General features: G+C 44.3%; 1 protein-coding gene across 1 annotated transcript in view; it reads left to right on the forward strand.

The window, feature by feature from the left end:
- NUP210 (nucleoporin 210) overlaps positions 1–22,527 on the forward strand; it is a 50,593-nt gene that overhangs the window by 21,544 nt on the left and 6,522 nt on the right. Inside the window, exons 13-33 of the mRNA XM_068201457.1 lie at positions 1,088–1,286; positions 1,871–2,016; positions 2,908–3,129; positions 4,349–4,522; positions 5,498–5,690; positions 5,961–6,067; positions 8,242–8,346; positions 8,474–8,575; positions 11,252–11,380; positions 12,044–12,171; positions 12,727–12,862; positions 13,164–13,226; positions 14,153–14,332; positions 15,624–15,704; positions 15,932–16,063; positions 16,251–16,409; positions 16,942–17,033; positions 17,671–17,845; positions 20,419–20,594; positions 21,557–21,774; positions 22,283–22,419. Coding sequence (XP_068057558.1) covers positions 1,088–1,286; positions 1,871–2,016; positions 2,908–3,129; positions 4,349–4,522; positions 5,498–5,690; positions 5,961–6,067; positions 8,242–8,346; positions 8,474–8,575; positions 11,252–11,380; positions 12,044–12,171; positions 12,727–12,862; positions 13,164–13,226; positions 14,153–14,332; positions 15,624–15,704; positions 15,932–16,063; positions 16,251–16,409; positions 16,942–17,033; positions 17,671–17,845; positions 20,419–20,594; positions 21,557–21,774; positions 22,283–22,419 — 3,054 coding nt within the window. The remainder of the gene's footprint in view (positions 1–1,087; positions 1,287–1,870; positions 2,017–2,907; positions 3,130–4,348; positions 4,523–5,497; positions 5,691–5,960; positions 6,068–8,241; positions 8,347–8,473; positions 8,576–11,251; positions 11,381–12,043; positions 12,172–12,726; positions 12,863–13,163; positions 13,227–14,152; positions 14,333–15,623; positions 15,705–15,931; positions 16,064–16,250; positions 16,410–16,941; positions 17,034–17,670; positions 17,846–20,418; positions 20,595–21,556; positions 21,775–22,282; positions 22,420–22,527) is intronic.

Below are 22,527 nucleotides of genomic sequence, written 5' to 3' on the forward strand. Positions count from 1 at the left end.
AGAAGGAAATGGTAATTGACTCCTGGCCTGGCCATCTAAGCAGACAAGCCATACTAAAAATTCATTCTGTAGGGTGATAGGTGGGTGTTCTCCCTTGATACCAAAGGACGACAGTTGTTATCAGGATGTACAAGGAAATTTCTGTCTGGAAAAGTAACTGAAGTGACCACATTGCTGCAGACTGACTGCAGATACCCGAGTTGGCCAAGAAAAAACAGTATTTTAGGAAAACTAGGAGAAAATGGCAATGAAAAACACAGCTCCCAAGAGGGATTTTGTGGTGTCTCTGCAGACCATCCCCTGTTCTTAGGTCATGGTGGTCAGTGTGTGTGGTTTGGAGTGAGGAGAATGCAGGAACAGTACATCTGGTGGCCCCAAAGGCAGGGGTGTGACATTAATTAAAATCTGTTCAGAATTTAGCTTACACACTTGCTCTGAAATAATTCTCTGAACAACCTAGGATGCTGCTTTTTAGCAGTGCAACAGTTACCAGCTAGAGACACAGGCATGAAGATTTTTTCAGCTAAAACTTCTTATCCTCAAACATAAGTCAATGCCTGAAGACAGAAAGAAACCTTCTGACCATGTGAGCTTTCAGAGCAGTGTATTGCACAATCTGAATAGGTTATTTTTGAATGCTTTTTTTCCTGTGTTAGGAGCTGCTTTCTGTGTGGAGCAGCTCTTTAGAGTTCTGTTTACTGACCTCAGTGAGCAAGTTTTTAGTAGTAGTAGTGTTAGGAGTAGTTAATCCACACAGATTACAGCTTTAATTCTGTCCCATATGGTTTAGTATCCTGAAGCCAGTTGCAGAAGATTAAGTAGTTAAGATACTGCAAATAAAAGCTGTGATTGCTATGACATCTGTGGTCTGAGGTGGATTCTTTAATGGATGCTAAACCTCTCCCAGCTGGTGATGGTACCTCCGGGAGGTAGCACGCATCTTAGTCCACACTTCAGAGTCTTTAAGGCAGAAGAGAGAATTACAGGAGCAGCAGTAAAAGGGAGGCTCACCAAGCTGCTGTGAGCTTGGGCTGGCATGGGAGCAGAGCACTGACCCAGCCCTGTCCTTGTTCCTTCCCTCGGGCAGGTGTACGTGAGCGAGCCCAGCGCCATGGAGTTCACTTCCTGCCAGGTGGAAGCACACGTGGGGCAGGTGCTGGAGCTGCCCCTGAGGATCAGTGGCTGGACCAGTGTGGACAGGGGCAAGCTGGTTCCCCTGAGCGACTGCTCACAGCTGGAGCTGGGGGTGAAGCTGGAGAACCCTGGCGTGTTCAGCACACTCGAAGGTGCTTTAACTCCCTCCGTGGTTTGGAAGTTAAATTGGTGACAGGTCACACCTCTCCCAAGTCACCAAGTCACACTTCTCCCTTAAATCACTGATTCATAGCTCTCTACAGTATCCCCACAGAAGTGCCAAACCTCAGAGGGGAGGGGGTCCAAGTAGTTTTATTTTGAGGATATAATTGCTTTTTTATGCAGAATAGTTTGGGTTGGAGAGACCTTCAAAGTTCTTCCAGTCCCACCCCCTGCAATGGGCAAGGACACCTTTCACCTGTCCCAGGCTACTCCAAGCCTTGTCCAGCCTGGCCTTGGGCACTGTCAGGGATCCAGGGGCATCCACAGCTTCTCTGGGTGCCCTGTGCCAGAGCCCTACCACCTCTCAGCCAATAATTCTTTCCCAGTATCCCATCTGAACCTTGTCTCTTTCAGTTTGGTACAATTCTCCCTTGTCCTGTCCCTACATGTCCTTGTAAAAAGTTCTCTCCATCTTTCTGGTAGGCTTCCTTCAAACGGCTGTGTTGAATATGATGAACATGCCTGGGCATTTCTTTCCAAATAAGCTCTTGTATATTTTTAATTTATCTGACAGGAAGACTTAAGCCAACTGCTGATTTTTGCAGTGGAGTGAGACTGAAGGCTGAATTTCAGGGGTACACTAGGCTGGTGGTTGTGTACACCCACGGGCACGTGCACCTCAGTGCCAGCATCACCATCGCCGCTTATCTCCCACTGAGAGTGAGTCTGCTTCCTCTGCTCCTGGAGAGATCCAGGATCCAGCACTGAAACACCTTTACATTACAGAGAGCAGGTTATGCAAGGAATAGGTTTGAAAAACCGAGTTGGGTGGGTTTACATTCCACCACTGGCTGGTTCAGTGAAGAAAATAAGAAAGAAGCTGAGTCCAGGGTCAATAGATGGAAATACAGAAGAGGCTGCTTTGTTGCCTCATCTGCAGAGGCCTAGCACTGACTGCAGGCTGAAGTCTGAGTATTTCACCTCAATATGGAAAAAATGTTAGTGCAAATCCTACAGATTTGTGTTTCTAATGATGTAATATGATGTTGTGAAACACAAACTGGAAATGGGTTTTGTGTACTAAATGTCAGGTTAATTGCTGTGGTGGTGAACAGCACAGCCTGTCTCAGGAATGCACATCAGTGCAGAATTTGTTAGAAAGGTTTGAAGTAAACCTTGTGTAGGAGAATAACTACATACACAGAACTGTTCTGGAGGGAGCACTGTCAAGTGAAAGTACGATTTGACGTAATTTCATTAATTTTAAATACTTCTTTAAAAGTGTAGCAAAATACTATCTGTCTGTGCTCAGAGGAATATATTAAGGGTCTCCCTTTTGCTGTAATTCTTCATGAGAGAGATGTGATTAAAATGCAGCTAAAACTTGTCTTTGGATCCATGGTTTCCTTTGAATCTAATCCAGCTGGATGGAATCCTTGTGGATTTTGGTGCAGCTCTGTTTTTCACTAAGTGTGCTGACAAACCACTGCATGGGAGAAATCACAGCCTTATCCAAGTATAGCTGTTCCATTCAGAAGGAGGTTTATTTTGCAGAGCACAACCAAATAGTGTAAATAGATGATTAATTTTCAATTAATTAATTAATTACAGGCTATCGATCCACCGTCTGTCACTTTAGTGACTTTGGGTTCCTCTAAGGATATGTTGTTTGAAGGAGGACCGAGGCCATGGGTCCAAGAACCTTCTAAGTTCTTCAAGAATGTTGCTGCTGAGGATGCAGAAAGCATTGCCCTGTCTTTACTTGAACCTCCCACACCTCGAAACAGCAAGCAGCACTGGGTTAGGGTGCTGTGCAGGAGCCTGGGAGAGCAGGTGAGTGCCAGAAGGGCTTGCTGTTGCCCTCCATCAGGCACTGAGAACTGGCTCCAGACAGATTTATGGTGCCATATGCCTGTTATGTAGCTAGATGCTTTTATGAGCCCATAAAGATCTTGGGTAAGTACATTGTTTATGCATTTTGATGCGGATTTTAGAGTGAGCATTTCACAACATTACGTTAAAAAGTGGTTTATGATGGGTTTATTGCAGTATAAACTCAAGTTGTGGAAGCCTTATGTTGTGGAATGCATTGAACATCCTAATGAGCGCAGGTTCAGGTTGCATGAACAGGATCAGAGCAGAAGGTTACTGAGCAGACTGACTTCTCTGTCTAACCTGCTCCTCTTAACTGTGTTACCTTCCAGTATAATTCTGTTTATGCTAACAAATGGCAGCCCCAGGAATTGACTGCTCTGCTCTCTGTGCAGCTTTGGTGAGCGTGGCCGTGCTCATTCTCAACCTGGTTTTGTTCTCTCCAACATACAGAAGTGATTTCTCCTGCTTTACTCACCCTCCTCAGCCCATGAAGCTTTTAGCTTCAATATAGTGTTCTCCTCCTGCAATTCTGCAAGGCCTAAGCATTTTGGTTGGGCTGCCAAGTTCCACTGATTTCCTCAGTGGACACTTTGCAAAGTGGAGCTGTTTCTGTAAGTGCAGATTCCAAAGGAACAGGCCTTGGTGTTGGTATGCAGGTCTGTGCAAGGCTGGCTGTCCCCAGCACATCACACCTGCATGGCTCTGCCCAGCACCAGTGCATGGGGGGTTGGGGCAGGTGACCAGAGCTGCCTCAGCCTTCTCTGGTTTTATATCCACTTCACTTTGCTGAAGGCTAAAAAAGGAGTGTAAAATAAAAGATGAGATGTTTTTAAACACACTGAAGTGACTATAAATGTTGCCTTTGGGCTGTTCTCTTCTCACTCTGCAAGAACACCTGCTGTTTCCTTTCTCAGTTACATGAAATTTGTTGTTTGAATCAAGTGTGATAGTAATGAACATGAACACCGAGGAAAGAGTTCCCAGGAACAGTACTTTCATAGTGATAAAGAGCTGTTCTTGAAATACGCTCCCTCTTTTACATCTTCCTGTGTCTTAATAGTCCTGTAAAGCCTCAAGAATTGTATTTTTGCGTTTCATTCTGATATCACAGTGTAACTGAGACCTGTGGAAATACAGCATGCCTGAGCTAAACTCTTTCCTCATGTGCTGTTTTCAGGTTATTACCTTAACAGTTGGGAACAGCCCCACAGTCACCAACCCTTTCCCAGTGGTTGAGCCTGCTGTTGTGAAGCTCATCTGTGCTCTCCCTTCCCGGCTGACTTTGATTCCTGTTTATGGCAGCCCTCAGCTTGATCTCTCCTGCCCTTTGCTCCAGCAGAGCAAGCAAGTGGTAAGCCTGGGAAGTGGCAGGAGAAGAAGGTGTTATTACAGCTGAAAAATCAGTGTTTGGAGCTCCATGTGTGAAACAAAGCATCTGAGCTGCTGCAAGAGGAGCAGTAACTGGTGCTGTGGCCGCACTGGTGCCCTTGGGAGCTCCTGCACAGAGCAGGCTGGGGGGTCCTGCAGTAAATGGACAAGAGATATGTGTAGATTATCAGGCATAAAGAGCTTTGCTATTCTGTTTTTCTTCCTGACGGGTGTTGTCACATGTTGGCTGCTGAGTTAAACCATGTTTTGTTGTGTTAATATTCCCAGGCAAATGTAAAAGTCATCCTCCTTCTCTAAAATGAATCATTTTAAAGAGCTTCTGTGTAATAACAAGAGGAGATGTAGACTTTTGTGTATTATTAGCCACCTCAGAGTTCACCTGCTTTTCTGGCTCCATTATGTGTCAGCCTGCCTTGGTGCACTGCTGTTGCTAATGCGTTTCACCAGAGCAACACCAGAATTTTGAGCTTTAACAAACAGCAGTGTTTGTCATAATTTGAATTTTAAAAACAATTTCGTTGAGCTGTGGTTCAATTTTGTTGTTGTTGGTTTGGGGATTTTTTAATTTGTTTGTTTTAAAGTAATTCACTGGCTAAAAAAACCCCAAACCCGTGCTCCAGTAAAATCCCCTTAGAGTTCAGAGATTCACAGAATGCTCTGAGTTGGAAGGGACCCACAAGGATCATGGAGTCCAACTCTAAATGGCCCATACAGGACTTGAACCTACCTGGTGTAAGCAGCACTATGCTCTGACCTGCTGAGATAATCTCAGGGCTGTTGGAGCACAGCTTAATGCCTTGCACTGATGGCTGCTTTTAATGAACATTCCTTATGCATTGATGTTGTAACAAACCTCATGGAACTCAGCATACGTTTTCTTTAATGATTAAAAAATCCTGTTGTATCTGTTCAGTTCAAAATATTCCTTCTTTTTCAGGTTCCTGTTTCCAGTTACCACAATCCAGTACTGGATTTGGCTGCCTATGACCAGCAAGGCAGGAAATTTGATAACTTCAGCTCTCTTAGAGTTGTGTGGGAATCCACAAATAAGGCCATTGCTCGTATTGAGCCGGAACTGCCAATGGAGCTGACTCTGAAGGAAGAGGGCAATGGTCAGAAGAAAATGCACGGTATGAGTGGGCTGAAATGAGCATTGAATTGTTTGAAGGTCTGGATTAAATCTGTTTGGTAATGTCTCATCTTGATTAAAGAAATTACTGTGATCTGCAGTCATACTTCAGCTTAACATCAATGTGCATTTTTTAGTGTGTGCTATTAAAGAGAGGAGAAAAAAGGAACCAAGTCCAATGTCTAGAACCTGTCTTGAGAGAGGGAGTTCTTGTCTGATGAGAATGATCCTAGAGGAACTGAGTGTATTTTTCATCTTTGTTACATTCTAGGCTTACAGACTGTGGTAGTTGACCGTGAGTTTGGAACTGCTGCCATCTCTGCCACTGCCACTGGATTCCAGCAGCCCCACCTGAAGGCAGCCAAGGCCAAAATACCGGTAACAGTACCTGGGGGGATTTGCCATTTCCCTGTGGTTAATGCCCAGTGTTCTGGTGGCTTTATTTCCTCCACACACAGTACTGTACAAATGAGGCAGCTCCCTGGTGGAGTCTGGTTTATTCTGCAGAGGTTTGATACTGGTTCATGGTTTTCCTGCTTTCCTCTGCACTAGGTGCTGCTATCCAAATCAAATCTGTCCAAGTCCTTGGGAGTTTTTTAACCATCTGAGCAAGGGCATTACAGAGAAGTGGTTCAGTTGGTTTTGTTTCATTTTAGGGTTTTTTAATGAATTGGTGAATCTCTGCTGCTTGCTTCACTAAAGTAGCCATGTGCTTCGTGCAGCTGTCACTGGGGAAAGCAAATGGATTATTGCCCCTGCAGAGCTGGGTGGGAAAGTTCTGCAAGAGCAAAGCAAAAGCTGACTGATTCCTCATATGGACCATATGTTAGTCTGGGCTCTGACTAATGCTCTCTTGTTTTTTTCCTGAGAGACTCCTCCGTTGTACAATGCCAGCTGTAAGCCTAGGCTCTCATTTTACAAGTCGTTAGCCGCTCCCTGAAATACTTAGTGTGCAGCTACTCAACCTAGGGAAGAACCGCAAAAGGTAGTGATGATGAACAAAGAGGGCAGGTGTAAACAGCTGGCAGTTTTCTGTTTATGTCACTTTTATAAGCTGAATATAAGGGCAGGTTTCAGCCTATGGAATAACCTGACATGTGCAATGACTAACTCTTAAAATATTCTGCTTCCTAACTGCAATTCCTATTTAATCTTGTTAAACAAGATTTAAGTGGGTTTGAACTATATGCAGTACCTTGAAAACATACTTGAGGCAAAAAGTAAAATATGCAATGAGAGGTTACAGGATTTAACTCAATGCAGGTAGCAGATGGGCACCAGTAATGTGAAATACTCTGTGGGCCAGGTTCTTCTCAGCATGGCCCAGGTGTGGCATCTGCTTAGTAAATTCTTAGAGAGGTGATCTTTTTTGGTACTTGGTTCTTGACTTTTCTGTGATGTTTCCACTCTTCTCATGTTGGGAAAGCATGGTGTAGATGCATTTCCCCTGAAGACTTTGACTACAGCTTAGTGAGAATTACTGCAGAGACACAGTTACTTTGCTGCTGAAGCTATTTAAGATACTTGGTTGTGTTTCTTTTTTTTTTTTTTTCCTCTTAAAAATTGAGCTGTAATATGGATACTTGATGTTCTACAATAATTTTGTAGTTCACTGTGCTCTGCTTTGTTAAACTGGTATTACATATTCTTTCTTACTTTTAGAAATAATTAGTAAAGCTAATGCTCTAAACTTTGCCTTGAATTCAGAGAACACTGGAGTATTCTTAAGTTCTGTTCTCTGTGTTGAAATTTGGGAGGACTCTGGTGGCTGTAGATGCCAGTCCTGCTGCACTTTGTGGGCTCATGAGTTGTTTTTTTTTAATGAGGTGACCTGGGTGCATTTTTCAAGTACATCAGCAATGGGCTGCTCTGTTTTGCTTTCAAACCTGCCCATTCTCCTTTCTTGCAGCCAAAAACACAAACAAAAATCTAGTAGATGGGATATTAAGATGTCTTGACTGTTCCATGTTTAAGTGGAACACCCTATTATGTCATTAGGGAAAGATGACATCCATTCTACATCAAGGAAGTAATTCTACTAATGAGGTGAAATGGGTACAGAGTAGTGACTTCCTCTGGAAATCTTTTTCCTTTTCTGAGCTAATGTTGTTATGAGTGAGTGATTAAACCTGCATTTGGTCCAGTGTTCATGTACTTACATTTAAGGAAGAATTTCTCTTGGTGGCCTGCTAGGAAGAATCATGAAAAGATGAGCTAGAGCTAGAAAACTTTGTGCATTTGCCTTATCATTCTGTATGAACTTAGGCCATGGCTCAGAGTTAATACCCTGTCTGTGCTTGTCAGACATCATTCACTGATCCTGCAGTCCTGGGCCCTTGTCCTCTGCCTTGGCCAGGGGTGCAGAACAGCCCAGCCCTGAGGATGCCCTTCCCTGTGCAGGATGACTGACTGAGCCCTCTGGATCTTGTGGCATCTCATCCCTCAGCCTGTGCTCTTGGCTTTGCTTGCCTGCTTTAAACATCCTCCCTGCACACATAGGACTCTGGCAGTGTTGTGCCTCTTTGCTCTAACGGCTAACATTGTTCTTGCAGCACGAAGCTGTGCTCCCAGGGCCTGCCACCATTGAACTGATGCTTGTGGAAGATGTGAAAGTGAGCCCCACTGGGCTCTCCATCTTCAACCACCCTGACATCCAGGTGAGGAGTTACTCTGCTGCTTTCCAGCTGCAGGGAGGAAAACATCACACATTACAGAAGGTGTGTGAGGAGACAGCTTTACTAGAAAGATGAAATCCTAATTCTGGATGCTTTTCTGGTTTTGCAGGCAGAACTTCTCATCCAACAAGGTTCTGGATATTTTTTCATTAATACCAGTGTGCCAAATATTGTAAGAGTGACACATGAGGAGACTCAAGGCATTGCTTTGGTGAGTGCAGTATTTTGTGGTTTTACACCTTTTTGGCAACCAGGTTATTGTTCTGCAGCTTCAGCCCTCCTGGGCATTTTGCAGCAGGTGTGGATAGAGAGGCAGTAGCTGCATTTGGGATGTGTTTGCCTGTCACAGTTGTGCTTCAGGTAGGGGATCTTTGCACTGGCACTTTCAGGTATAGTCTCAGGTACAGGAAATTGTTTCATTACAGCTCTGATGCACTTGTGTTCTCTGTATAAGATAAAAGCCAGTTCCAAGTACTTCACCCATTACAACTTTGTAGTAAAATGTTCCTGATTTCACAAACACACCACGAAGAATAATGTGACAGAATTATTCAGAAGCTACACATAAGATTAATTGGTTTGTGAAGTAATACTGGAGTATTTGCTGTGGGCCAGTAGTTCTGAATGCTTCAAATTCTTCCATCTTGTAGTGCTGTTTCAGGGTATTTTTAAATCACAGTATTGCATCCTGATTTTGTGAATGAATATCTATTAAAGAGTTTATTCTGATCTCCATATGAAGTTTCTAATGCAGTTTTCACTAGAAGATGCCACTGAAGTGTGGGTGTGCTTGACTTCATCAGGCCTGGGATATGAAATGCATTCTGCAGTGAACACCAATAAAACTGTGTGTTTACATTGCTGCTTTCATTAGGCAAGAACTTGAAACGAAACAAGTTGCTCTAAAGAGTGGTTTTTATAGATGTATAATTTACAGGTTTGTCTTTTAAGAAGTAATGCTGATAAAGTTGTGAAATAATGATAACTAAGGCGGAAATTAGAATATCAAAAGAATTTGTGAAACATTTTAATTGTCTCTAACTGTTGTAAGTGTGAGGTGGGAATATTTTTTCCAACTAAGCACAGAGGTGAGAAAAAAGTAGAAAAGATGAGGAGTTTTTTGTACATAGTACACTGTTCAAACTCTTAATAGTTTTTTAGTCGGGTCTCCCTGATGGGTTTAACTGATGTACATGAGATAGGTTCAGTGCTGTCGTCTGGAATTCAGGAGTGGAGCAGTGACAGCAAGATAGGCTTTGTGAAGTGTAGGAAGAGATTTAACTGCTTGTCAGATTAAAGGAGAGAAAAGTCCACTTTAAACACATTTTTTAAAAAAGGCAACTCCACACACATTTGGCAGGTTTGTTAGTCCTGTGTGCTGTGCTTGGGTTACATCCCAGTACAAGCCCTGGGTTTTTTCATGGAAGCAGCAGAATGGCCTGGAAAATCAGCAGGCTCTGTCAGGCTGCTGCCATGGCAGGTACCAGTGCAGCCAAGTTGACAGAGGGTGAGTTGGCAGTAAACGCTTCTGAGAAACTAAATTCAAGTTATCTGGAGCAGCGATTCCCAGACTTTTCAGTGGGACTGCCAAGGAGAAATTCTGTAGCTCTCCCTCTGGTTTTGACACAGCAGCTTCTCTGGGCATGGGTGGGTGGTAGCAAGGGAGGAGTGAAGAGTGGTCACCAGTGCAGTATCCCTGGATACTGGGAGCCACTGGACACATAATGGGAGAGGAGAACAGCAGAGTTTGCTGAGACAGGAAGAGTTTTAAAAGTTGCAGTAGCCCTGCTTGCCCTTTTCCCTGTTTGCTTTCTCTGGTCTCCCAGCCCAGCTGAGCTCCATTCCAGCTCCCTCCCCTGGCCACTTCCCCTGCCTTGCTGCACAGCCCCTTTATTAACCACCCTCTCTGGGAACTGCTGCTGTTCTGGAAGCTGACCTTTATTAAAACTTCACATCCCTTTCTATTTTGAGGCAGAAAAAGGAGTAGTGCCCTCACAGAACAAAATGTCAGCTTTCCCCACTGCTCTGCTGCTGACTCCTGTGGTGCTGCTGGGCAGTGCTGAGAGTTCACTGAACTCCTGTGCACTGGGGGGCCTGGCCATCTCCCCTTGTTCAGAGTTCAGAGCACACAGCAGGACACCCAGCTTCACTGCTGTCCCTGGCCAAAGGGAGGAGAACAGCTGGGATTATCCTGAGGTCTGTGACAAGGTCAGGGAGTTAGAGGAGAACTGCAGAGCTGATGTGAGCAAGGTGTGGGTGCATGGCCTTGGGAGAGGGGACTTTGGGATGGGTGCTTAGTTCTGAGGGCTTGTGTTTGGGACCAGAGGTCTCTCTCTTCATTGTTTTATTCTCTTTATCCGTTAAGTGTAACATTCTCTTTCTTTAAAATTAAGGTAATAACAGTTTTATTAAAGAAACACCTGATCTGTCAATTGTCCTCTTATTTGCCAGGATCTACTACCAGGTGTTGGCTGCTCAGATGAAAAGAAGTGACAGTAGAGTACAAATCTTACAGGAAGCAATACCAATGCTTTTTTTTTTTTTTCCTCATCACTTTGGTTTTCACTCTACTAAGAAAAGTTTTGTTGCTCTAAATGATTTGTGTGTTTTTTCTCCTGGTGGTGGGAAAGTAACAGGATGCCAGACTGATCCAGATGAAGAGCTGTTAATTCACTTGGTGCCTGGGGGCTGTTTGCAGTAGCTCAGTAGCATGGTACTTCTTACATATGTTTTACAGCTTGATTTTTATTTTGGTGGAAGAATTCTCCATGTGTAAGCTTGGAGATTTCTGCATCCAACTGCTTCTGCCCTGAAAGTGATACAAATTTTATCCTGTGAACAACAGACAAAAGAAGTGCTATAATGCAGTTTTCTTTCGGCATTGCAGGTGCAGCCTCTGTTCCCAGGGTCAGTGACTGTAATGATTCATGACCTGTGTCTGGCTTTCCCTGCCCCAGCTGAAGCTGAAATTCATGTATCTGATATCCAGGAATTGTACGTGCGAGTTGTTGACAAGGTCAGTGCCTTGGAAGCAGCATTAGGAGCTGATCCAGCCTGCCCTGACTCCCTGTGCTGCTCCTGAACACAGAGATCAGACACGGACAAGATGCTACAACAGAGAAACAACTACAACCTCCCTGTGTCTCCGTTTCTCCCTCCCAAATTTATCCCTTTAGGTTATAAGTGTCTCAGAGTATCAGGTATCTGTTGATGTTCTGTGTGGCAGCAATCTCAGCCTTTGCATTTACACAGCAATATTAATCCATAATTTATATGGACATGCTCATTTACATTTCCTCCTGTTTAAAGTGCATGTGAGCAATTCTTTTAGGAGTAGGTTTTGCCCCAGGGTCATTTTCCATATGTCAGGTTTTAAAACTGAGCAGAAAAAAGTCCAGCTCATTGCTCTTGCCAGCTTGGGTGCGCCTTAAACAAAAGAAGTGTTGATATTTCTGGATGTTTTAATTATGCCCTTGCCAGCTGAAGGACCTGAGTTCATTCATTTCATCTGACACTAACTCTAGCTGGCAGGGATTAGTCTTTAAAATCAGTGGTACTCTAACCTTGGGGCTCTATCTCCACTACCCTACTGCAAGTGTAATACAAAATAAAATGAAAATGTTTATGCTAATAAATAAGAGTGGTTTGAATGCAGAATGACTGGATATATCTGTTTCAGGTGGAGATTGGAAAAACAGTTAAGGCTTATGTCAGAGTTCTGGATGACTCAAAGAAACCTTTTTTGGCGAAATACTTCCCTATCATGGATCTCAGTCTCAGAGCAGCATCTCAGCTTGTCTCACTAGTGTAAGTTAATGGATTTTTGAAATTAATCTGTGAATAAGAATTGGCAAAAAATGAATAAAGGTATTAGGTTAAAGGCATGGTAATACACAACGGCTGAGATTCTATTTATTTTATTTTTGTGAAGCCTTAATTACCTGTTAAAAGGTAAAAAATTATTGTTTGTGAGGGAAATTGCCCATATTAACAGCTTGAATGTTGCTGGCTGACGAATGAGACTGCATTCCTCCAGTGTGATGACTGATGAAGCTTTGTGCATCTTGGAAGCAGTGACTTGGCAAAGAGTGTCAGGTGAAGAGTGCTGTGTGATGGCACATCTGATGTTATCAAACTCACTGTGTCTTTTACTTGTTTCATTTTCACTTCAAGTATTTAATGTTTCAGTAAAGCACAGTTTGCAAAGAACAATCATGTGTAAATATGTGATAATTTCCTTAACTTTGCTTCATACAGTCACTTAGCCTTGTGATAAAACTGCTGGTCACTAAATGAGTCCTTTGCTTTGCTATTTGTAATTTACACAGTAATTTATTATCTCTTTAATGGATTTCTTTGCAGCCCCCTGAGGGAGGCTCTGGATGACCACACTGCTGCTTTCCTGGTGCATGGGATGACCATTGGGCAGACGAGTCTGATGGCAACTGTGGCTGACAGAAGAGGACAGAGAATCAACTCTGCTCCACAGCAAATTGAAGTAAATAATTTCAGATAAGATACATGCATAAAGAAAGTCTGTGCTACAATGGAACAGGAATACATAAATTATGGTTACAGTATAGTAATCAGTTTGCCATAAAATTCACTCTGTCTGGAAGCTGACCTAATGCCAGTCAGATTTCAGTGTTGTTTAACTGCAGATGATGAGTTAAGTTTCTGCATGCTCAGTTTACTGTGATTAAGCAAGTAATGACTCAGTTGTACACTTGTACTGTTTTGTGGTATAATATATCTGACTGAGGGATCCTGAACACAGGTATTCATATTTCTGTTTTTAGGTCTTTCCCCCATTTAGACTACTACCAAGGAAAGTGACCCTAATTATTGGGGCCATGATTCAGGTGAGGCATCTTCTTACATATTTTCTTTACTTTGTAATTTCTGTTGTAAAATGAATCTTCATAACTGGATTTTCAGCAGTAGATACTCAACTTGACATTTATCTGCATTCACACTGAATGGACTGACAGGATTGGTGGAGAGGGACTTTGGGCAAGGGCCTGGAGTGACAGGACACAGGGAGTGGCTTCAGCCCAACACAGGGCAGGGTCACATGGGATATTGGGAAAGAATTGTTCCCTGTGAGGGTGGGGAGGCCCTGGCACAGGGTGCCCAGAGCGGCTGTGGCTGCCCCTGGATCCCTGGAAGTGTCCAAGGCCAGGCTGGACAGGGCTTGGAGCACGCTGGGATAGTGGAGGGTGTCCCTGCCCATGGAACAAAGATGAGTTTTGAGGTCCTTCCCAACCCAACCCAACCCATTATGTTTCTGTGATGAATAGTCCTGTGAACAAGAACAGTGTCATTCTTGAGCCAGCTTCTGTTTTGCTCTATTGCTGGATCAAAGGATTTGTATTTGCTTTTGTCAATTGAGTGTCAGCTTTTCTGGTGTTAAATACCAGCACAGCATGAGTAAATCTGTCAGCTCCATGAAATTAGGCATAGTGGGCTTGTTGTTCACACTGAAACACAGAGCAGAGCTCTACACCAGGATGCTGAGGAGAGGTAAAGTTTGCTGAAACTTTCTGGAGTGGAGGTGGCATTAGCCTGTGACACTCTGTGAGGCACAGCATCCACTTCTGTGCTCAGCTCACACGTTTCCCAGGCTGACATCCTGCTAGGACCTGGAGGAATAGTCATGGAGCTATCCTGGAAGGTGCAGGCAGCACTGCAGTCACTGTGGTGCTGAGCAGGGAGGGTGTGTCCTGTAGTGGTGACTAGAAGAACTATCTGAAGGGTTCATTAGCTGTTCTGTGTGCTGTTCTGACAGATCAGTGCTGAAGGAGGCCCCCAGCCTCTCTCCAACATCATTTTCTCCATTGACAACGAGCACATTGCAGCAGTGAAAAGCTCTGGGCTGGTCAGAGGAGTGGCCATTGGCAGCGGGGTGGTGACAGGAGTGCTGCAGGCTCTTGATGCAGAGACAGAGAAGCTTGTGGCAGTGTCCCAGGTAATGTTTGTGGTGCTGTTGGGGGCTGAAAGGGGCTCTCTGACTCATGGCTTTGGCTCTGAAAGAGGGCACAGAGTCTTTCTGCGTGAGCAGTGTTACCTTGTGCACTTCTCTGGTTTCCTGAAGATGAAAACTCAGAGTTCCTTCTCCCCGGCATGTGAACTTACACAGGTATTGGCACAGATAGTACTTTGAACAGGTAGGTAAATCTTGCTGTGCCTTAAATCAGAGTCTCACAGATAACCAGGGAGGCTTTATGGATTGGAGTCTTCAGGATTGGTTAGTGCATCTAGAAAAGCCCATCTAAAGAAGCCTTTCCAGCACAGCAGAAGGTTGTCTTGGTCTGCATTCCCTCTTAGGTCAGGATGATCCAGTTGGCAGCTGTTGCTGAAAAAAACACACATTGTCTACTAAGCTGCAGCAGTCTGTATAGAGCACTGTCATCCCTTGTTGTGGTCTGAACCCATCTGTGAGGTGCAAGCAGTGAATTCCTGACATTCCCTCAGAATCTGTGTCCTTAGATTTTCCTGCAGCTGAGTGTGAGGGAGGTGGGCAGGCCTGCAAGGGAGCACAAGTCCCTGGGACTTGCATGAGACTCAGAACAACAGAACTTGGGCCAGACCTTATGACTTCTTTTGAGCTCAGGGCAGCACAGCTGCTGTGAGCCACAAAGCTCTGCTGCTTGACAGGTGTCAGCAGAGTCCAAGAAGACACAAAGTAAATAAAAAAAAAAAATCAAGAAATCTGTGCTTTTTAATGTATGGGCAGCAGTCTGCCCTAATAGTGTGACAGCAGCAAAGTGAACTTAAAGGTCAATCTGCTGCCTGGTGAGGTCCAGATCTGACCTTTCCTCCTCAGTATATAGCAGGAATAAAATCTATCGGGAATGCCTAGATATATGAAGAAGAGATACCAGAGTCAAACATCATCCTTTTATTCTCAGTTGTCCCATTTGGTGCTCTATAATCCTCATTTCATTCTAACTCCTCTCTATGTCTTCCTTTACCCCTGGGTTTCTTCATCCCTCTTCTGCTGGGGTCTCCTGTGATCTTGTCTGCTGCTGTCTCTCGCCTCTCAGCTCTATCATTCATGCCATCAGTAATTTAGGGGGCATTTTTAAATGCTTGTAAATTTGTACTGGATTTGACCGTCTGTATTTCCTCTGACAAGTCATGCAAATGACAGAGCAACAGTGATTAGATAATGGCAAAATAGTGGCTGTAGACCCTGAAAGTCAAGTCTGGTTTCTGTTTGACAAGTGCTTAGAGTGTCTTCCCTTCCTCCTTCCCAGGACAATGTGGAAGTTGAGGTGGTACAGCTGACAGCTGTGAGAATTCGGGCACCCATCACACGAATGAAAGCTGGTACTCAGGTGAGTTGGTTTGGGATTGGCTTTTGTCACCTTCACATGTTGGAACTGCAGCTTGTGCTCATTGCTGTCACGTCATCTGGTGACAGCACTGCAGCTTTGGGAGGAACCATTTTCTTCATGAGAGACCCCATCTCTTAATCAGAGAGAATTTTAATTTTCTTTGCTGTGGGCAGGTGTTTGGTTTGCATGCTGGCATTACCTAAGCAGGCTGGTTTCTCTCTTTCCAGATGCCAGTTTATGTCATGGGCATAACCAGCGCTCAGACTCCATTCTCCTTCGGCAGTGCAGTACCATTTTTAACATTCCACTGGTCTGTAACCACGAAGGACACTCTGGATGTTAGGACTAGGCACAGTGAGGTAAAGTGTGTGTGTGTGTGTGTAGTGCATGTGTGTGCAGCTTGGGTAAAAGAAACAGTCACATCAGGGCAATGCAGGGAATATTGCTGCCTCCACTGCCTCAAAACCCAGTATCAGTTGTCAGCACCTCGGTGCCAATGTCTGCGCTTTCCGTGAGTCAAACTTTTATCTCTTTCTCCTGTCCAAGGCTGCTTTTCATCTGCCTGCAAATTACAACTTTGCAGTTGAAGTTTATGGCAGACTGAAAGGAAGAACGGGCCTCAGAGTTAGAGTGAAGGTCCTTGATGATGCAGCCAGCCAGTCCTTCAATGTGTCAAGAGAACTTTCTGACGAGATTCAGATTCAGGTAGGACGATTTTCTCCACAGTTGTTCATGTTGAGCTATCTCCTTCAGAACTGGAGTGAAGTCTGTATTTGAAATCAGGAATTTGAAATGCAGGAGTAGCTCCAGCTTTGGTTCATCTTTGAGCCCTTACTCTTGTTTGTATAATATTCCTCACTGGGGCTCATGCAGTTCATGGGCTCATGGGGGTAAGGGGAGTCTAAAGTAACTCATGTGAATATGGGGTTCCCAACACCTTTTCCCTTGAGAAATCTTCTGTTTTCATGCTGAAGAAAATTCCTGAACTTACTACAAGCCAGTTTAGCCATAGCCCTGGAAATAAATATTCTCAGAATAACTTGCAGAAGGTACTGACTCTCCCAGTCTCAAATATTCATGTTCAGTTGTCTTATTTTGCCACATATATTATACAAGAGAAGAAAGAACGTTACAGCTCTGTTTAGTTTTGTTTGTTTGTTTTTTTTTGAAGATTAAACAAATAAAGTAAATTACTGTCTGCACACAACAGTGGGCCAAAATGCCTCTTACTTTCCAGGTATTTGAAAAACTTCATCTAGTCACTCCAGAGGCAGAAGCAGAGCAGATCCTCATGTCACCAAATTCCTTTATTAAACTTCGGACCAACAGGTCAGTGCTCAGTTTCCATACTGTGGCTTGTGTCACCCCTGTATCCAAACTGTAGGACAGCTGTGTTTAAGGGAGCTGTTTCAGTCTCTCAGTAGCACTGTTCAGCCATTTAATACACAGTTTACCTGTTGGTTCATGGTATCTTACTGTTCTCTCAGGCTTTGTCAAATCTTGTATTAGATTGTAGCTGTAAAATTCATTCAATATTGGGAACTTTCAGATCCTTTTTTTAAAAGCAGCTGAGCCAGTTAAAGCAGTAACCTGCTGCCTGCTTCCTGTAGAGGTTTTGATGGGTGATTGAGGCTTTGTGGGATATAATTCTGTGTATTTCGCGCACAGAGGTTATGGCTGGATTTTCAGATTAAAATGTCATTTCCAAATGAGAAATTCTTTTTACATAATCTGTTTTCAAAGACTGACATTTTAGACTCATACCAGGCTTGAAATGTAGTTTTCCCAGCATAATACTGGTCAGACAGAGACAGTAGGACACACACTGAGGGCAAAGCTTTAGAGGCATTTGCATTTTAGGGGGAGGGAACCCTAAGTTTCATGGAATCACAGAATGGTTTGTATTGGAGACCCTAAATACGGTTTTACACATTTAAGGGGTTCCTTACTTTCTGTTTTGTTTCAGGGACCGCGTGGCCTCCCTAAGTTACCGTGTCCTGGATGGGCCAGACAAAGTCCCTGTAGTGAAAATCGATGAGAGAGGATTCCTTGTCTCTGGGTCTGTGATTGGATCCTCAACCATTGAAGTGATTTCACAAGAGTTGTTTGGCATCAACCAGACCATCATAGCTGCTGTTAAGGTACTGTCAGCTCCCTTCCTTTGCACTTTCCTCAATGACATCTTCACTACTCCAACAGGGATTGTTGGCTGCACTTCTTGAACTTCACTTCTGAAAAATGAGCAGTGTAGGAATTAACAGTTCTGAGCTTTGAACTGTGGGACACCAGGGAATGTAAGCCCATCATCTCTGTTCAAAAAATCCTTGAGTCAAGAACTTCCTGCATCTGGCAGCATGAGCCTTGAGATACCCACTGCTCCCTTTCCTCCTATCCCTTTTTACTGTCAGCATCTTCCCTCTGTCCCAGCTAAAGGAGAAAAATGTGCAATTGAGTGCTTTAAGTTATTTCTAAGTTTAATTCCTGTAATCACTGTGAAGTGGCTTGGTGGATTTTTTTAATCTGAATTTTGGAATTTCCCAAATTCTTCTCCAGCTCTGTTAGTGATGACCTTGCTTCTTCCCTTTGGCAAGTGAAAGATGACTGATGAGTTTGGGGTGGCTCAAATGCACTCAGTGGGACTGAAGTCAGATCCCCCCATGTGAGTTTGTCCTGTACCCAGGATGGTGATACAGAGCTCTCTGTAGTAGGACCCTTTTCAGTTCAGCACCTTGTATAGCTCATTTGTTTTCCTGTACTTACTACAACTGTAGTGCCTTTATGGAAATGATATTTTTAACCTCATGAGGTAACACAATTCATTTTATGGCTGAAGAGCTGAGAGAGCTTGAGAGGTTTTGCTGAAGGTCATGTCAGAAAACTTGTGACAGAGCTGGAGATGAGCTTGAATCTATTGTGTCATTCTAAGGCTCTCTCCTTCACTTTGTCCTTCTTTCATAAGGTCTGGTGTTGTCTGTTTACAAGTGTACACAATTAAGAACCAAACTGCTGCAGCAGCATCACCTAACACTTAGACCTTGAACTTGGTCAAAGAAGGGCTCTTACATAAGGTGGGGAAGGTGGGGGAAGAAGGCGTGACAGTGAGCTTAGTGTGGGACCAAGCTCAGCACTTTCCTGGACCTGCTGCACTCAGTATTTTATTTTATTTTTTCTTGAATTAAAAAAAATACATCAAAACCTGAGATACTTTAACAGTAAAAGGCTATTTTCATCAATATTAAATTTAGCAGTTATCCCTTGTGGGACAGTTGCTGAGATTTTAAAGTAAAGCAAGCTTGATAATCTTTCAGGGAAGAGGGGTTTTTCTTGGCTTGTAATCACAGCTTGTTGGGCAGAGATCTGTGTGCACAGAGATTTTAACTGATGAAACCAGTCCTTGGAGCAGACACTGGGATATACTGATGTTATAGCCACTTTTTTGGTTTTTTTCAGATTCACCAAAGATGTATTTTGCTTGAGGCCAAATTTGTCCTTTCCTTTTTAAGTTCTGACATGTACATTTTCAGATTGCAGAGTTTTACATTTTAGCTGAGCCTCTTGGGTCAGGAAAATAAAGGGATTTTTCTACAAGATAAGCTTGAGGCCTTCTTTTAAAATAGTTTTCTCAATATATTTGAGGAGTTTTGCTTCCTCTGTCCATTACTTATTTTCCAACAGTTGTAACAAAAATAGCAGATAATATTTATTTTTATCAGGTAATTTTGCTGGTTAACCTAGGTAAGTTAATCAAGAATAGTAATACGCAATTTAAACACCAGAATAATAGGTTGTCAAGTCTTTGTCTTCAGAAAGCCTTTCTTGACTGGAGTGGTACTGCAGAAATGTGGGGCTGTGCACATACGGTTAATGGAGCAGACTCTCCTGAGGAGTTCAGAGCAGTTCCCAACTTCTGTCTTGGCTGAGGAGAGGCACTGAGGGAACCAAGCTCAGCCTGCTGAGCCCTCAGGGTTTGTCAGCTCCCAGCTCTGCCTGGAACAGCTTGGCTTTCTCAGCTGCTGCAGGGGAGCTGGGCAGCAGTGACCATCCCATCCCCTTACTCACACATACATTGCGAGTTACCCTTCTAATACCTGGGCGATGAATTGCACCTTTTATTTCAGGAATTATTAGGAGAGAGGTCATGGGGCCACTTCTTCTCTTGCATATCCAGGAATCTTAACTGTTTGAATTGATAGGATAGTAATGTGTTCTCTGTGTGTGAGATGTATGTTTCTATGTGATTATTTCTTGTTTCAGTTCCCAGTGGTACTAGAAAAAAGGGGCTAAGAAATATCAGCTGTGAGGGTACAAAGCAGACAGAGCCATGACAGGGCAAGGGGAACACACAGGAAACACTGTCTGAACATGGGACAGCACTTTTTACAGGGGTGGCTGTTGAACACAGAGTTTGGGAGGCTGTGGAGTCTCCGTCTGAGGATATGCCCGAGAGCTGCCTGCACATGGTCCTGGCCAGCTGGCCCTGGGTGACCCAGCTTGAGAGGGGGGCTGGACTAGACAGTGTCAGAGGCCCCTTTTAACCTGAAAGGGAGATACTGATAACAGCAGCTTCATGTGTTAGTCCCGGCATATGGCAAAATGCAAATGGCTCATAAAGGCAGCTCTGGATATTTACATAAAAAGAACTCTTTCCTATTATTTTATAGGGGCATCGTAAAAAGCAATTTAACTTTCCTTCTCACTGCTGATGTTTTTCCAGGTCTGCCCCATCTCCTACCTCAGGATCTCCATGAGGCCTGTTCTGTTGACCCAGAACAAAGAGGCACTGCAGGCCCTGCCCCTGGGTGTGACACTGACATTTACAGTCCATTTCCACGATAACTCTGGAGATACTTTCCATTCACACAATGCTGTGCTCAACTTTGCCACCAACAGGTGGGTATCTGTCACAGGTGGTAATTACACAGAGCAAGAAAAGGCCAGACACACATAAAACAAAGATGGTTCCAGAGATACCAAGTGAACATGCAGCTTGGGCTGGGATTAGCAAAGCAAGGGTTTTGTCTCTGCGGCCTTCAGAGGCAGTGGCAGGAAGGAGAGTTGCAGTTAGCAATCAATATTCCCTAGCCATGGAAAGCTGCTCAGATAAGCATGGTCCCAGTGGGGCCTGCAGGAGTTGTGCTCTGCTCCAAGTGACTCTGAATCATCCCCTGCACGCAGCAGTGGCCCAGAGAAACAGCTGATCCCTCAGCATCTGCCTCTCCCGGTGCCGTGTTCCACTGAGTCACTGAGGGCTTATGTAAGTGGGGAACATTCTGGATCAGGGGCTGTCTCCTCAGATAGGCTTCTGCAACCTTCCCACAGCAGAGACAAGCCTCAAAAGGCTTTGGTCTCTGCCTCACAGCATAAATGTTGTGAAGCAGCCTCCTGTGGTCTTCAGTAAAATACCACTAGTGCGGTTACTGAAACATGGTTTGTTTTCTGCAGAGCACCTTGCTGAATGTGGGTAAATACCAGAACTGGCCTTCCAGTGGCGTTATGTCTGGGAAGTTGCATATTGGTGTTCAAATTTCTTGGCTTCCTAACTCCCTTGAGAAAAGGAAAAAGAGGCAAATGATGTCATTCTAAAGCTCTACAATTCTCACAATTAAGAAGTAGTTTTCATGCATAATCGTGATCTTGGTATTTCCTCAGCATAGTTGTGAACTGAGAGCTGTAATTTGCCTCAGTGGCACCTCACTAATTTTTATAATTTCCTTACTTTGCTGGACTTCATCAGATGACTGTTCCTGAAAACAAGCAGTCAGCCAGCTGAAGAGTTTGATACCTCTCCTGTTGGAGAGACAGTTCCATTCCCAGGCCTTCCCTCATGCAGCAGCACTTGTGTTTGTGTGCAGAGACGACTTCGTGCAGATCGCCAAGGGAGCCACCAACAACACCTTTGTGATCAGGACTGTGAACGTGGGGCTGACCCTGCTCAGGGTGTGGGATGCAGAGAGCAGTGGCACTGCAGACTACATCCCACTGCCTGTGCAACATGCCATCTTCCCAGAGCTCCCAGACGTGGTGGTGGGGGATGTCCTGTGCCTGAGGACCTTGCTGACAGCCCAGGAAGGTGAGTGGCTATTCCGTGGGACACCAGTCTCAGCAGAATTAATGTGTAATTTACCGTGTTTGTTCAGAATCAAATGTCATTCTTCTTGTTAATGGTAAAAATAGGTTTGATCAACTCCTCTAATTTTAATTGCACAGTGCAATATGTCTCTTGTATTGAATTCCTGAGCATCACACTTCAGACATTTCTATTTCAGTAGCTGGGAAGGCTTGGTTCTGAGGGACTCCTGCAGAGTCAGGCCTGCCTTCACTCACTGTGTTTGATTGTTGGTATTAATGGGCTTGTGTCAGAATAACTGCTGGGCAGTGGCACTCTCAGACACCAGAGTGGTTCCTGGGCACTGGGGGGTGTGTGCCCTGCCTGGCAGTGGCACTCTCAGACACCAGAGTGGTTCCTGGGCACTGGGGGGTGTGTGCCCTGCCTGGCAGTGGCACTCTCAGACACCAGTGCCCAGGAAATGCTGCAGTTGGCAGCAGGGTGTGAGCAGTGCCCCCGTGGTGTTTTCCAGGCCTGCCAGGCGTGTGGAGCTCCTCCTCAAGTGCTCTTCTTCTCGTGCATTCCAAGACTGGCGTGGCCCTGGCAAGGGACTCTGGGGTGGTCACTGTTTATTATGAGATCCCTGGGTTACTGAAAACCTACAGAGAGGTGAGGCACTGTTCTGTTACTGCTGAGATTAGTTTGGACCTCACCAAACTGTATTCTGTGGATTTTTTTTGTTATAAATATTTAGAAATTTTCTTCTAGAAATGCAGA

This window comes from Anomalospiza imberbis, chromosome 11 (genome assembly GCF_031753505.1).
Source record: "Anomalospiza imberbis isolate Cuckoo-Finch-1a 21T00152 chromosome 11, ASM3175350v1, whole genome shotgun sequence".
In the NCBI taxonomy this organism is placed as follows: domain Eukaryota; kingdom Metazoa; phylum Chordata; class Aves; order Passeriformes; family Viduidae; genus Anomalospiza; species Anomalospiza imberbis.